The sequence below is a fragment of the Opisthorchis viverrini genome, assembly GCF_000715545.1.
Source record: "Opisthorchis viverrini unplaced genomic scaffold opera_v5_119, whole genome shotgun sequence".
NCBI classification, from domain to species: Eukaryota; Metazoa; Platyhelminthes; class Trematoda; order Opisthorchiida; family Opisthorchiidae; genus Opisthorchis; species Opisthorchis viverrini.
Genome location: NW_008751775.1, coordinates 1,331,200 through 1,347,034, shown reverse-complemented (window position 1 = coordinate 1,347,034; position 15,835 = coordinate 1,331,200). Strand labels below are relative to the sequence as shown.

Sequence of the window (15,835 nt, the reverse complement as noted above, 5' to 3'; positions counted from 1 at the left end):
CCGTTTGTCCCAGTTGAACTCTGTCTTTGCCTAAAGTGTAACACTTAAAAATATAATCCCTGGTGACTTACTCAGTTGATGCGTGTATGCAATGCGAGTGTTGTTGACACAAATCAGTGATACCTAATGCGCCATCCAGTGATTATGTGTAACTGTACAGTCGCAAATGAGGTATTTATCGTGCAGGTCCAACTTGTATGGGACGATCCAACAAGAGAATGTTCACGAGGTTGTGGTAATAGCATCAGCTGGTCTCAACTGATGTGCATATCAGATTACACTGTTACATGACTGTTGGGTTTGTCCGATTCGGGCGAAGGATTGGAGACACCTTGAAGTCTTTGACCACCGATGTCGCAATCATCGACAACTTCACATCAGTGTTCAACACCGATGCTTCACTGCCGTAATGTCGCAATACTATTGCTAGATTCGACTGAAACTAACTTATTCGCAATATTTTGGTTAGGAAACATGCTTTTGGTGAAACAGAAGCTACATTATTTGAAGGAAGCACCCAGCACTGTAAGCTTAGTTGGTTGAGCCTATGTCATACGTGCCGAGTCACCGTCTGTGGAGAAGAGCGTTGTTTTCCGTAGTGATTGAGTAACGTACAACAGTGAAGCGTCAGTGCCGACACTGACGTTACTGTCTTTGGTGATGATCATGATCCAGCTGCAGTACCCTTTGTGTGCCTAGCTGCCACGCCACCTGAAAGGACACGGGGGATGGGATACTGCCAGGTTGCCCAAGCCCAGACAAGAGAAGTCGAGATGCCTGATTCGGTGTAACGGGGACCTGGGGGTCGTCAGGAATGGGCATGGTAGAAGGCAATCAGGGGTGTTTCGGAGCGTTTGGGTGTTGCCTGTTCTGTTAGTTTTCATGGATGGGGTGCACGTGATCGTCTTGAATAGGGATACTGAACGATATTGCTTCTGACCGATATCACTGGTGTTCGTGCCGTCAGTCTATCTAGAGTCTGAGATTGAGTGCTGGATTTGGTTGCACTCTGGATGTTAGTTGTAGGATAGCCCTAGGTCTCACTCTGCGCCCCACTTTTATTCACAGTAAGGCTTTCAAATCAATCATCGTTGTACGGCTTCAAGGGCTAATGATACTACTCGGTTGCTCAGGCTGAAGAAGGGGGGTTGTTTGAGGTTCCACACTTTGAAAATTTGACTTAGATGTCTAGCACAATGCAACGTTTTGTTGGTCAGTTTTGTCCGACTGCTGGAGACCGTCCCAATACGACGGTGCAGGGAGAAATGCCTAGGTGTTCTACTTATAATGATACTGCATCTAGTCCCGACCTAAAGCTGCCACCTTGACGTGGTGTTCGGGCTTGAGTGTGCACTGATCCCGCAGGCTATACTGGCTGGAACTCGGTTCCTAAAGAGCAACCATGCCAGGAAGGCCAATGGGGAGCAGCTCGACGAAAAACAACGAGTCCTCGTACTCTGAGTAGTCGTATTACGAGGCGGTCTGGAGGTAAAGTCGTACTGTCCTCTGCGATAGGAGGCGTTTCCACCAGACGACCAGCATGTCCATATGGAAGCAGCGATGCTGCCTTCCCCCGAGGAAGTACGTGTTGGAAAAGATCGACCCTACAAAACCGTACACTCCAATCGCTCAGCGGTTGACCGTGACCACTGGCGTATTATTCAATACGGTCGGGATAATTTTAAAATTAAAGAGCCCGGTGCTGCTCAAAAGGCACCTGTGCGCAGCCGCATCAGGAGTGAAACAGTAATTCTCTACTCCCTGCGCCTTCGCACAAGGCCGGCCCTCTACAACCAAGTAGGTCAGACTATTGAGTCATTGGCTCTGGGAAGGGTTCCCCAAGAAAACCCTAACAACCGCTGTCTCGCGATCTAGGCTTCTGAGTCATGATAAGGGTAAGGTCCCCGAACAAAACCCTGCATTCTCCCACTGCCCTGTGGACCAGACTTTTGAGACAAAGCTGAAAGTGGGGTACCTTAACTGAACCCCTCCTTCGGCCTGGGCAACAGGGAAGTATCATTTACCCTTGCAACTGTTCGCTCACTGGCCTTTCCCCTCATTCTTCCCGAACACATCGTGCAATGCAGTGCAATCACCCCATCTGCCACTCTCCTAGCCACTGTTCCGTGTCTCGACCATCGAACAGAAAAATCACTTACTAACATCAAGAAAGCTAATCCACGTTGCAGTCTTTAATGTCCGTACTGTAAGTCGAATTGGGCAACCAGCATCCCTCGCCGAAACTTTACTTTCCCTCTCTGTCGATGTATGTTATGTCTCCGAAACACGCATACAAGACCTCACTTCGGTCGTGCCCCTCCGGCCGCTTAGGGTGAGCCCAAATGTTCCACATTTCACTCTTCGGACATCCGGTTATCCTGGCGCCATTGCTCGTAGTATCTACGGTGTGGGAGTTTCATTCAGCCACAAGGCTGAAAGCGCCCTACTGGACTGGAACCCAGTAAACAGTCAGCTTTGCGCTGTGTGGTTGTCTGGCTCAACTAAGATTAACGCAGGTTGAGGCGGTAAATGGTGTTTGTTTGTCGTATCATCATACGCCCTAACAGATAACAGTTCTGAGGCTGAGAAGGACGAGTTTTATCAAGATCTGTCACGAGTGTTTCGGTCGGCAAGAAGGACAGATATAGTAATCCTGGCGGGTGATATGAATTTCCAAATTGGTCGAAGAAGTCCGGAAGAAGCACAGTTAGGTAGTCGATTTGGAGTCGATGCCGAGCGTACGGATAACGGAGAGCGTAGGCTTCTGAGTCATGATAAGGGTAAGGTCCCCGAACAAAACCCTGCATTCTCCCACTGCCCTGTGGACCAGACTTTTGAGACAAAGCTGAAAGTGGGGTACCTTAACTGAACCCCTCCTTCGGCCTGGGCAACAGGGAAGTATCATTTACCCTTGCAACTGTTCGCTCACTGGCCTTTCCCCTCATTCTTCCCGAACACATCGTGCAATGCAGTGCAATCAACCCATCTGCCACTCTCCTAGCCACTGTTCCGTGTCTCGACCATCGAACAGAAAAATCACTTACTAACATCAAGAAAGCTAATCCACGTTGCAGTCTTTAATGTCCGTACTGTAAGTCGAATTGGGCAACCAGCATCCCTCGCCGAAACTTTACTTTCCCTCTCTGTCGATGTATGTTATGTCTCCGAAACACGCATACAAGACCTCACTTCGGTCGTGCCCCTCCGGCCGCTTAGGGTGAGCCCAAATGTTCCACATTTCACTCTTCGGACATCCGGTTATCCTGGCGCCATTGCTCGTAGTATCTACGGTGTGGGAGTTTCATTCAGCCACAAGGCTGAAAGCGCCCTACTGGACTGGAACCCAGTAAACAGTCAGCTTTGCGCTGTGTGGTTGTCTGGCTCAACTAAGATTAACGCAGGTTGAGGCGGTAAATGGTGTTTGTTTGTCGTATCATCATACGCCCTAACAGATAACAGTTCTGAGGCTGAGAAGGACGAGTTTTATCAAGATCTGTCACGAGTGTTTCGGTCGGCAAGAAGGACAGATATAGTAATCCTGGCGGGTGATATGAATTTCCAAATTGGTCGAAGAAGTCCGGAAGAAGCACAGTTAGGTAGTCGATTTGGAGTCGATGCCGAGCGTACGGATAACGGAGAGCGGCTTCTTCACTTGTGTGCAAATCATCTGTTTCTGGCCAATACGAACTTCCAACAGAAACGCTCACACCGAGTTACTTGGAGGTCACCTACCACAAGACACTCGTGGACTCAATTGGACCAAATGGCTATCAGCTACCGGTGGAGAGCCTCAGTTAACGATTGTCGTTCCTTCTGGGGTACGCAACTTGACTCTCATCACGCCATCGTGCTGACTTGCTTAGCATTTCGCTTTCCGCCAGCACTACGCCTGCCGAAAGAGAGCAGTTCCGTTCATCAACTTCGAAAAGTTTTAGTAGCTGAAGAGTATCGAGCTGATCTGATCAGAAAGCTACTTGGAGACTTACAGTCGTGTGGACGGCGAGGACGTTAAAGAAGCAATGCTGTCAGCTTTCAGAACTGTTTGTCCAACTCATCTGACTCGATTAAATGAACACTGGATATCTTCTTCAGCAGACCTTGTTGCTGCCAGAAAGGCCATACCAGCAACTAACGACTATGATGGCACACGCAGGTCCATCAAACACTAAATAATCGGGAGCTTAAAGAATGACAGATAACTCTGGCGAGTTTCGAAGGTCCAGGAGAGAAATCTCCAGATGTGTATAGCTTTTAGGATGAGTGTAAGAACAAATTCCAAGTGAATGAGTATCTTCTGGAAAGCGAATAGTGGTGCACCACCTATGGCGATGCCGAGCATCTACGTCTCAACTATAGAGAAAGTTTTGTACGTGCTACCAGTCATCTCTTATCACTTTTTGCCTCGATACTTCCTCATTTTTGTAATGGACTGTTTTCTTCTTGTCTCCATCGGGCTAGTTTGATGAAATTCTAACTGGTCGGGAACACGCTTGGGGTGTTCCAGAGACAGTCAGGTGATGAATTTTGTTCTGCGTTGTCTAGCTGTGTGACTGCAAATGTGCTACTCATTCATCTATGGTACTACTACCTCTACAGTACGACCCAACTGGCTTGTCACTTGATAACGTCACGAAGATACTGGACCATAACGTAGTGTGACGGTTTGCGCACCTCAGCGACCCACTGAGCTATACTGCGTGTCCCCGCGACACTCAGTCTCTCGTACCAGGCTGGTCAATGGTCAGAGGTCTGACAAACAGTCTCCTGGTCCTCTAGGTTGGGGGATGGAACGTGTCGCAACGTGTTCCGTATAAATGATAATAAATTTTCATTTCCCGCCAAACACCGCTGCCTTGCGGTTCGACTTTTGAACCAAAAGCTTTAGTTGATGACCCTAATCGTCCTGTCTAGGTGTGGGCGCCCTGACAGTATCTCAGCCTATGTACAACCATGATACCTAACAATACGGCAGCGAAGCGTCGGTGTTGAACACTGATGTCATGCTGTCGATGATGATGTCTCTTGACAGCTTTTGCGGATTGTAGACTGATGTAGGTTGTGCGGTTTAGTGAGTGGTCGTAGATGCCAGGTTATTATGACCAGACAAACAAGAGTTGATAAACCTAATTTTGGCGGTTTAGACTGTCTTTGAATTACGATATCCTGGTACCGCCTACTCGTCAGATTTTACCAGCCGTTTATTAAACCACAAACTGGCGAGGACGTGTTTTCATGAAATGTCACTCTTGGGAATCGTGTTACCTTCCATAATGAGGAACTTGAAGAATGACAGAACGCTTGGGGATTTCGAAGGCCCAGGAGATGGAGAAGGCTTTCGCTGTAGGCGACAGCTGCGCCCTTTTTCAACTGATTCGATCAACGGGCCAAAAGAAGGCACGTGTCAGTGAGACAGTATGGGGAAAATACGGAACAGCAGTTCACTCCCTCTATCGCCCTCTTGAGTGGTGGACTGAGCACTTCAGAGAACAGTTCAGCTGGTCTTCTTCAACACAACCGTCAGAAGAACTCAGCGGACCCGAATGAAACATCGACACCAACCCACTATCAACCCAATATCATTTTTCTGGATTTGAAGGTTGCTTTTGATTCTGTTGATCGTCAGCAACTGTAGCCGTGTGTGGCGATCATGAGTGTCCCTTCCAAACTTCTATCTATTATGAGGGCACTATATACGAACTCCTGTGGGTGCGTACGAGTATACAGGAAGCTCTCGCCTGAGTTCACCACGTCCGGTGGTGTCAGACAAGACTATCTTCTCCCACCCTTCTTCAACTTTGTTATTGATATGCTGCTCGAAATTTCTCTGCCTGCCACCGAAACCTCAGGAGTCGAAATGCTCCCGGGACGTCCCCTCACAGACATATAGAATGCGGACGATATTGCCCTCCTCGGTTCAGATCCTTCCCAAATGCAAACGGTTTTAAATACCTCTGCCGCAAAGTTTGGCGTGCACTTCACGCCTGCTACAAGACTGGATGGGATCAAACCCACACCTCATGCTTACAGGTGAGCCAATTAACGTGGTAGCTAAATTTGTTTACCTGGGAAGCTGTATAAATTCCGGTTGGTTGGAGATGAGATTACTTCTCTAATCGGAAAGGCTCGGGCAACTTTCGTCAACCTCCGACACCTATGGTGCTGACGCGACGTGAGTTCGTCTCTCAAGTGAAGAGTTTACACTGTGGTGGTGCGACCTATACTGCTCTATGGATCAGAGACGTGGCCTCTGCGCACAGAAGGCATACGGAAGATGTCGTTGTTTGATCCTCGATGTCTCCTAAGCATTGGTCAGACCTGGTAGGAACATCGGATTAGTAATGCTGACGTACACCAGATGGCCTTAGAAAGAAGGAACTCCCCCCACCCCGCGATAGATGAATTACTCACGCTAGTTGGGACCAGTGGACCCTCCGCCTTACAGAGCTCTTTTTCTCAGACCTGTGCTGAGTGGAAACGACCGAGAGGTGCACAATGTATGACGTGGCAACAAAGTTCGAAAACACTGACCAGTAAATTTAGTCGGGTGGGTGACTGCTGCCTCTCTGGATGGGGCCCCGGTAATCAAGTCACGGTTAGCTAATCACATTGGCGAAAATTGCCCAATCGCGCGATCAGTGACGGTCGTGCATCAATGCTATCGCCTTTACTGCGTAGCTACCCAATTTCTGGACAAACTGAACATGCCTTCACCTCCAAGCCTTGGTTATATGTTCCACTTTCCCGTTTTCCGGTGATCGAAACTGTAGCAGCTGGAACCAACATACGTATGGTGCACGGTTTATAGCTGGTAAATTGAGTTGAATTGAATAGTATATAGTAGGTACAGTCTCACCGGGAGTTTTTTGAATTTCAGCTATAGTGAATAATTTGCCGGTAGTCACAGTCAACCTTTGGGCGGTCGGATTATGAGAATCTCCGGGTCCATCTTCTCCAACTCGTCTTTCCTCTGGAGAGGGTAGCATGGCGGCCGCTGACACACCGGTCACCTGTAACAACTACCTTACGACCTTTACTTCTACTTTGCAATTTTATTTCCAGAGCACCTCGTAATACGGCTATGTTAGTAATGGGGCGCGCTACTCTGTTTCTTTCTGGCACGATTATGCTTTATGGGACGTATTTCCAGTCAATGTAGCGCACGGTATCATTGCAATGTCTGAGCCTGACCATCTTATCAAGGCAGCATCTTACGACTGGGACTGAGGAGTTAGTGTGTTGTTTGGCTACAGACGCAGTCGTATCGACAGTCACCAGCTAGTCGTTCTCGAGGAATGACTGTTGATAACACCAGAAATATGCCTTCGGCTGATGTGCGCAATGGGAGCCGACTAAGAGCACAAGTTCTGTGCACTTAGTCCCACGACCAACCTTTACTAAGCAGCGGCCCCCATCGTGGATCTAAAGATTCGAAGGAAGCCTTCCAAAATGACCTATACTGCTCTATGGATCAGAGACGTGGCCTCTGCGCACAGAAGGCATACGGAAGATGTCGGTGTTTGATCCTCGATGTCTCCTAAGCATTGGTCAGACCTGGTAGGAACATCGGATTAGTAATGCTGACGTACACCAGATGGCCTTAGAAAGAAGGAACTCCCCCCACCCCGCGATAGATGAATTACTCACGCTAGTTGGGACCAGTGGACCCTCCGCCTTACAGAGCTCTTTTTCTCAGACCTGTGCTGAGTGGAAACGACCGAGAGGTGCACAATGTATGACGTGGCAACAAAGTTCGAAAACACTGACCAGTAAATTTAGTCGGGTGGGTGACTGCTGCCTCTCTGGATGGGGCCCCGGTAATCAAGTCACGGTTAGCTAATCACATTGGCGAAAATTGCCCAATCGCGCGATCAGTGACGGTCGTGCATCAATGCTATCGCCTTTACTGCGTAGCTACCCAATTTCTGGACAAACTGAACATGCCTTCACCTCCAAGCCTTGGTTATGTGTTCCACTTTCCCGTTTTCCGGTGATCGAAACTGTAGCAGCTGGAACCAACATACGTATGGTGCACGGTTTATAGCTGGTAAAAAGAGTTGAATTGAATAGTATATAGTAGGTACAGTCTCACCGGGAGTTTTTTGAATTTCAACTATAGTGAATAATTTGCCGGTAGTCACAGTCAACCTTTGGGCGGTCGGATTATGAGAATCTCCGGGTCCATCTTCTCCAACTCGTCTTTCCTCTGGAGAGGGTAGCATGGCGGCCGCTGACACACCGGTCACCTGTAACAACTACCTTACGACCTTTACTTCTACTTTGCAATTTTATTTCCAGAGCACCTCGTAATACGGCTATGTTAGTAATGGGGCGCGCTACTCTGTTTCTTTCTGGCACGATTATGCTTTATGGGACGTATTTCCAGTCAATGTAGCGCACGGTATCATTGCAATGTCTGAGCCTGACCATCTTATCAAGGCAGCATCTTACGACTGGGACTGAGGAGTTAGTGTGTTGTTTGGCTACAGACGCAGTCGTATCGACAGTCACCAGCTAGTCGTTCTCGAGGAATGACTGTTGATAACACCAGAAATATGCCTTCGGCTGATGTGCGCAATGGGAGCCGACTAAGAGCACAAGTTCTGTGCACTTAGTCCCACGACCAACCTTTACTAAGCAGCGGCCCCCATCGTGGATCTAAAGATTCGAAGGAAGCCTTCCAAAATTACGGATTCCAGTAGACCAATTATGCACAGTACTCGTAATTCTAAAAACGTATCCAGTCCCTCAATAGTCGTCGGTGTGTAGAGGCTTATTCAGGTAACATCACGAGCAGAACCAAGGCCTATTCGACCATAACAGTGTATTTGGGGACCTCAACGTGCAGACGGCAGCAAAACGGACAACGAAAAGCTCAGGTTTTCTGAAGATGATAAATTTGGCATCTTCCAGAATTTAATCAGACACTTCTCCAATGGATGCAATGTGATCCCCGCCTCTTTTCCACCTTGTTTCAAATGTATTGTGCCACAGTTAAGGGTGTAAAAGCGGACAACTCTTGGCGGCTTTTTAGTTGTTGGCCTTGCCTTAAGCTTCGTTCCGTTGAACAGATTGCACCTCTACGAACTGTGTTCGTTTGCACACCAATTTAATGTCAATAAGAGACTCAGCCGAATCACAGCTGAATATGGGGTGGCTTGAATATCATACCAACTGAAATACGGAACGGCCTTTTTGAAGCAAATTCAGCTGAATAATATCATAAAGACTAGATTCAGCTGGGACTCAGCTGAGTCCTCCATTGAAACCTATTGGTGTGCTAATAAGTCTGTTTCGCGAACTTCGTACGTTCAGCTGTAATACTCTTTCGGTGCCTAACTGCCATGACGCCCGGAAGAAGCACGAATGCTGGGATACTTCCAATTTATCCGAGCCTAGACAGGGGAAGTTGAGAGACAAAAGTAGGGTTCGAACCGCGGTCCTTCCGGTCAGTAAATTCGCACCCTAACCACTGAGCCATCTCGCCCCTGCACGAGAAAGGGGTCGACCTAATTAACTCGTTCAAGTTGGTAATGTGTTGAAATATAGGTAGCTCGGGTGAGTTTATTGGTTGTTGATCAGGTGGCTGTTGATCTGTTCGCCGAGTTTGACAATCGGATCGCAAGTCCTTGGTCTTCTACATGTGTGTGCACTTATTGCGCAGTTGTGTCTGCTGACAGCCATTTACGTTGCCTGTTTGGTCTGCTGTCACGTACATTTTGGACGCATGACTCCCCCGTTCTCAATTTCGCGGTAATATGGAATCTTTCAATTAATACTTGTCGTCAGAGTCTCAGAGGAAATCGCAACCGATCGAGGCTAACGGACTGATAGGCAGGACATAGGCAAGGAATATGTTTGAGCCCAGTGACAGCCGAGAGCCGACAGAACGTAGCGGGGTGGTGGGGAAGATGAAATGAAAATATGATGTTCTGAGGCGATCTTTCGACTATGGGTCGGTTATCTCTTGACATAGCCATCGCATTTGAGAAACAGAATAGGTTCAGGTCCTGTAGAACCCCTAAACTCTTACCGGACGAAATGACTGTTCTCCGAATTGTGCCTTTGAACTAATTGGTTGAACGGGCAAATTACCGCTGGTTCGGAAGTACGTCCTTGTTGCACTGATTTAACATGGTAGCAGAGAGGAAGCAAAAACTGGATCTGCTGTCCTCACACCTGATGTCCTAAAGGCCATGGGAGAGCGAATACGGGATAATGCTGTTAGGCCCTTCTGAAAGGTATGTGTAATCGGTGAAAGCCAATATGGTCCCAAAAAATGCTCATACTTTATTAAAGGTATCGCTAAAAATGTAGAGAAGGGCTATATATAAAAAGATATAAAACGCTCAGCTGTAGCACCCTTCCGGTGCCTAGCTGCCATGCCACCCGAAGGAAGCACGAGGGCTGGGATACTGCCAGGTTGCCCAAGCCTAGACAGGGGAAGTCGAGTGGCGGAGGTCGGATTCGAACCGCGAACCTTCAGGTTAGTAATCCGCGCTCTAACCACTTCGGCCATCTCGCCCCAGAAGGGCTATAAAATTGATGTTAGCTAGACCTTGACTCAGTTGGTAAGGAATTCTTACTGCCAGTGGTCATATTGGTTGGTTGGTCGACTCAGGTGATCAAGACCAAAGCAATCCAAGATCCGGGTCTTAAAGCAACTCATACCATACTGTACTCTATACTGTAATGGGAAGTGATGTGGCTACCTTGAAACGGATGGATACAGTGTATAGACACGAGTTGTGTGAAGGAACTACGTGAATTATCATAACAAGGACTGAAGCCGCTGAGCAGCATAGAACAAGGACGATTAAGAGGGGACCTCGTGGAGGCTCATGTGATTTTAGGTGATATTTTCGGGTTGCATGCGACAATCTTCTTGGAGCGAGAACAAATGGGCATACGGATTCCCTTGAAAAAGACCTCGAACGACCGATAACCCTTGGGATAGCCTTTCGCATGAGGTTAGCAGGTCGAAAAAGCAGCCGGATTGGTGTTTGGATAACTTATTGCAAGACGTTAACCTAGAGTGTTTCAGCTGCAGACGAGATAAAACGCGCACTTAGGAGTGTTCTGTTGGTCTAGTATCTTGTTTGTTTGAAAACTGGTCAAATATATTGTGAGGGGCGTTTGATACACGTGTTGATAAATGTGTGTGAAATGTGCGAAGTGTGGAAGTCATTAACAGCAAACTTAACTGCGCTTGTCATTGCCGTCTTCCTGGAAGGGGACCCAGAGACGGGACACATCAGTGGTTAGAGGCATTGTCAGACATGGCGCTCTTGCATCCAGGCTATTTCCGTCAACGCGCAGCCCCCTTCCAATCTCACTTAGAAGTTTGCTGACATTCCTGTATTCATCCATCAACTATACCGTTTTCTGCCTTCACTGGGCAGCTATCTTTTCACATTCTCAAGTAGTCGATGAACGAAACTGTGGCAGCTACAACCACTCTACGGTAATCTGCCTTCACTGGGCAGCTATCTTTTCACATTCTCAAGTAGTCGGTGAACGAAACTGTGGCAGCTACAACCACCGTACGGTAAGTACGTGGTCCCTAGCTGGTAATGATGATGAGACTTTGAGGCAACTTTGATCACAACTTTGACGGTTTTGACATGATGTGTTGTATACTACAATGGGGCAGCTGGAAAACAGAGGATAACAAATGCCACAAAAGTCAGGGAAACTGTGATCATGACCCTCAAATCTACCTGTGGGAGCAGAGGGGTTGTCCTCAGTAGTTTATTTACAGTGTCTGGAAACAGATTTGGATGTAAATGTAAAATGCAACTGCCATAGAAATCGCAACCAGTCAGTCAGCAGCAGGTAGGAGCAACAATACTATTTTACTGCATATATTCTGTTTTCGTTCGCTGGTTTCGTGCAGTGTACAGGTATAATTAAGGAGGAAATCCAGTGGATAGTCCGCTTCACTTTTGAATCAAACCGTGAAAGATTGTGCTTCAGTGATATTTGCCTGGCTGAAAAATGGCCGAAAATAGTCGCTTCATCTCCGCTTCTCCGAAGCTGCTCCGTGATCGATTGCTTTCTGTCCGACGTGAGTTTGTATAGGTTTAATCATGCGAACCATGAGCCATCTAACATACTTTTTTCGGTTTCTTTTAAAGCTTGTCAGTGGGTGTAGTCACGTGGAAAAGCCAACATGCGGTGCAGTATTATTGCTTTTATTAGTATCGGACTATGGCTAATGTTTCGCCGCCACCTTTCGTTTAGTCTTCGGTTTTTCTTAGTGTTGTCAAGAGTGGGTGCTGGTAATCGTCTGGCTTGATCATCATTAGCTACTCTGGAAGCAATCTCAAGTGACCTCTACTGAAGTCTGTTGATTCTGTTCCATTGAATCCCTCATCCTGGCAGGGGGACCCTTCGCTAAAGAGCTAAGACGGGTGTCTGGCATCTCGACATCAGTGTTCTGTGTGGAATCTCGACTAAATGCCGATTCTAAACCACCAACGAACGGCCTAGTTAGTGCTTGCTTTCGGAACGTAGGAGTTAATGCTGCCCATCAGCAAACTGTACTTACGATAGATGTACTGAGCTTTCTGAGTACTTGGCTTCCATTCGAAGGCTGCACGAAACAGTCTCTGGCTCTCGATTGACTGCGGACTTCACGATTCACCTCCTTTCCTGCCGGATAGGCTGTTTTTGGACCACATATCCGGAGAGCCCTCCTGTTCAGATTGCCTCACGAAATACAACGTCTGTTTACTCCAGCTGTTACTTGGAGGAGGTGCATTTGACCCCTAATCTATCATACTTCGCATTTCATCAAACGCTTGTGGCTGGATTTACTCGAAACTAGCCACATTTTTCCCTTGCTTTGTGCCGAGCATCATCGCGTTTCCGTTCTAATTTTAGGTCTTGAACGTCCTGTTGGACTGGACGTGCACTTGTTCTGGCTGTTCCACTTCGTTGCAGTCTGTACGGGCACAGCTTTTCATATAATAATGGTCAGTTCTCACTAATTCGTTCGGTCGAACATGCTGCTTGTGTTTCAGGATGGAACTGTTGGCGGCGGTGTTGCTGGTGGTGGTGGTGGGAAACCAACGGAGTTGGAACTCCTTCGAATGCGTATGAATACAACTACAGACCAGGTTAGTTTTCGTCACTTGTTGGGTTGATTTGACAAACTTCTAGAGTCTGGAAGCGACTCGGCGTATTTACACGTATGCTGACCAGGTAGGCTGCTGTGTTGAATTTTTGAGTCTCCCAGGTCTACTTCGTTTGTACACTTTTTTAATAGTTACTGTTGTTGACTAGTGTGAAGGAGTATGCTGCAACACGTACGCAGATTTTAACCCAGACGAGATTAGAATCTCTTTGGGAAATCATACAAATGGTGCTCCCACTGTTTAGTGTTCCATCTATAACCGGCAAATAGTCGAGAGCAAACTGCAAGATGTCTATTAGGCGAACCAACTCCGAACGTAACGGGACTACACAACAGCCAATGGAATAACCGTTTTTCATTGAGACAGATTTTATTGGTTGTTCTTCACTCGCCTTTGACAGATGAGTTATATCACTTTTGACCGCTTGTACGCGACAGTGATCAACAGGGCAGCTGGATCGCAAGTTTATTGACTTTTCTGGTTTGGCCAAGCGCGCCAGGCGATCAGAGTGCTATCCAGCCCGAGGTTCACGGTAATAAGAAGGCGTTAAGGACACTGTGGTCCACAACAACGGCATAGGAATGAGAACTGCCACCAGGTCGTTGGACCCCGTTAGTCTCACCCGCCACGTCTACTGGAACTGTTCTTACTTATTTGTCGTTGACCATCATATCACATCCGTGTACTGTTCAGCCGAGCTTCATAATCCTAGATTAAGGCCGCTCTAACAGTTATATTGTACACACAGCCCTTCAGCATTAGTGGGATTCGTCTCTGGTGTCATAGATGATTCAAGTTCGCAATTGTTGACTGTGTATTGATTTTTGTCACGGTACGGTGTTATCTTACATAGCTGTCCAGATAAATAAACCAGCCAACAAACTGTTTTCTCCCCTCGAAGTTTAAGAGGGTTAAAAATCCCGAAAAGTACTTTTCATCCTGAAAACGTAAAACGCATACGGAAGCTGGGGATCATATCCAAAATTCTCTTTAGAGTGGACCGTGCGTCGTCAAATATCCAGACAATGTCGTCCGCGTCATCCCAGAAGGTGTATTTTCGATGCCGAGAGCATCGATCCGAATTTCACAATAATAGCGACAACAAAAAGGATGAGAGAGTGCAGCTTTACGGAACCCAGTTACTTGTAATAAGACAACTGAACGGCTTCTCGTAAACTCTTGTGCGATTAGAAGACCGTGAAGTGTAGCTACAAACTCTAGGGGCATTCTTGGGTCAATTGCATATTCAGGCAATCTAACCTATCTAGTGAGCTGAGGAAAACCACAAGTATCGGCCGGTGGCATGTATGGCGCCGCTCAAGCATTCGATTAAGTGTGAAGATGTGATCAATGGAGCCCACTCCACGACGGCATCCTGCTTAATGCTCTCAGATTTGCGTCCCACGTACCGAGTTTGGGTGCCACAGTCCTATTGAGGCCAGTAACCGCGTCATTAAAGGCGTCGAGCTGATGTTCTTATTAGTTCGACGTGGTTGCGGAATTCGTAGGCTGCAATCAAATCACTCTCGCTTGAGCCATCCATCTACCTGTCCTGTTGGTGAGTCCACACCAGAAAGTCGAGCAGTATTTTGTCTGGAAAGGTCTCTTCTTTTTCAATAAAATTACGCCGATCGACTGGTTCCAACTGTTCCAGCTGAGTTGAAACCATTTATTTCAGACGGAGCGCAAATTCCTTAAAATAGTGTTGCTGGTAACTCCTCTGGCCCGATATCCTGATGACGTCTCAAAACGGAAAAGCACTTTAGTACTTCAACTGAGGGAAGATTTAAACTCACAAACCACAGCTTGGATTAAACTGTTAAAGACAGACGTAGGTGCAGAATTCAATGGTCATCTAAACTGTTGTCAAAACTTCGCGAACTACACTCGTTTGCAAGCTAATCAGGTTTACTACACCAAATTGGGCGCGGGTGTTCTCGAGCTCGACGGTGAGCAGTGAAAAATTCGGATGTTCTTTCAGCTGTAGCACCCTTTCGGTGCCTAACTGCCATACCACCAAAAGGAAGCACGAGGGCTGGGATACTGCCAGGGTGCCCGGACCTACACAGGGGAAGTTGTGTGGCAGAGGTCGAGTTCGAACCGCAGACCTTATGGTTAGTAAATATGCGCTCTAACCACTGAGCCACCTCGCCCTGTTAGGACGCCGAACGACTGGACGAAAGCGAACCCACTGTGCTGCAAACTGAACATGTATTCATATCGTCGAACCGATGTTATCCGACCTGGAAAATTGATTTCTCACGCGTGGACCGAAATCGCAGTTCATAAAAACAGCATTGACGCTTCCCGTCAAGCCCACATGCATAGCGTAGTCCGATGAGTGTCACTCGTTCACCCACTGACCGTCGCAAGGTGTCACCAGTACTATATTGTAACACTGTAAAAAAATTAAAACCGGAGCACAGTTTTAATACGTTTAAAAAAGATTCGAAGAACTTCTTACCCTCGGGAGCAGTTTAGCTGCTCTGGTGCTTTTCCGAACTTACCGTGTAATTTATTTCTTACTGAAGAAGAGTGTTTAGCTAGTACCTCATCTATTTGCGGAGCTATCGTTGGGTAGCGAATCAGACAGTCTGTTCGTTTGGTACTAATGACGGATACTAATTCTGAGCACTGTTTCAAACCGCGGAACGTGTCACAACACATGAGATATGAACAAGGTTACCGAAAATTGTGGG

The 15,835-nt window shown here is 47.3% G+C and overlaps 1 protein-coding gene across 1 annotated transcript in view; it reads left to right on the top strand.

Moving 5' to 3' along the window:
• Window positions 1-11,163: 11,163 nt before the first annotated feature.
• The window catches only part of T265_06001 (hypothetical protein), a gene marked incomplete at both ends in the record, with an annotated part of 33,696 nt that continues 29,024 nt past the window's right edge, over window positions 11,164-15,835 (top strand). Inside the window, 4 exons of the mRNA XM_009171153.1 lie at window positions 11,164-11,257; window positions 12,382-12,488; window positions 13,023-13,118; window positions 13,162-13,203. Of these exons, the coding sequence (XP_009169417.1) occupies window positions 11,164-11,257; window positions 12,382-12,488; window positions 13,023-13,118; window positions 13,162-13,203 (339 nt within the window). The remainder of the gene's footprint in view (window positions 11,258-12,381; window positions 12,489-13,022; window positions 13,119-13,161; window positions 13,204-15,835) is intronic.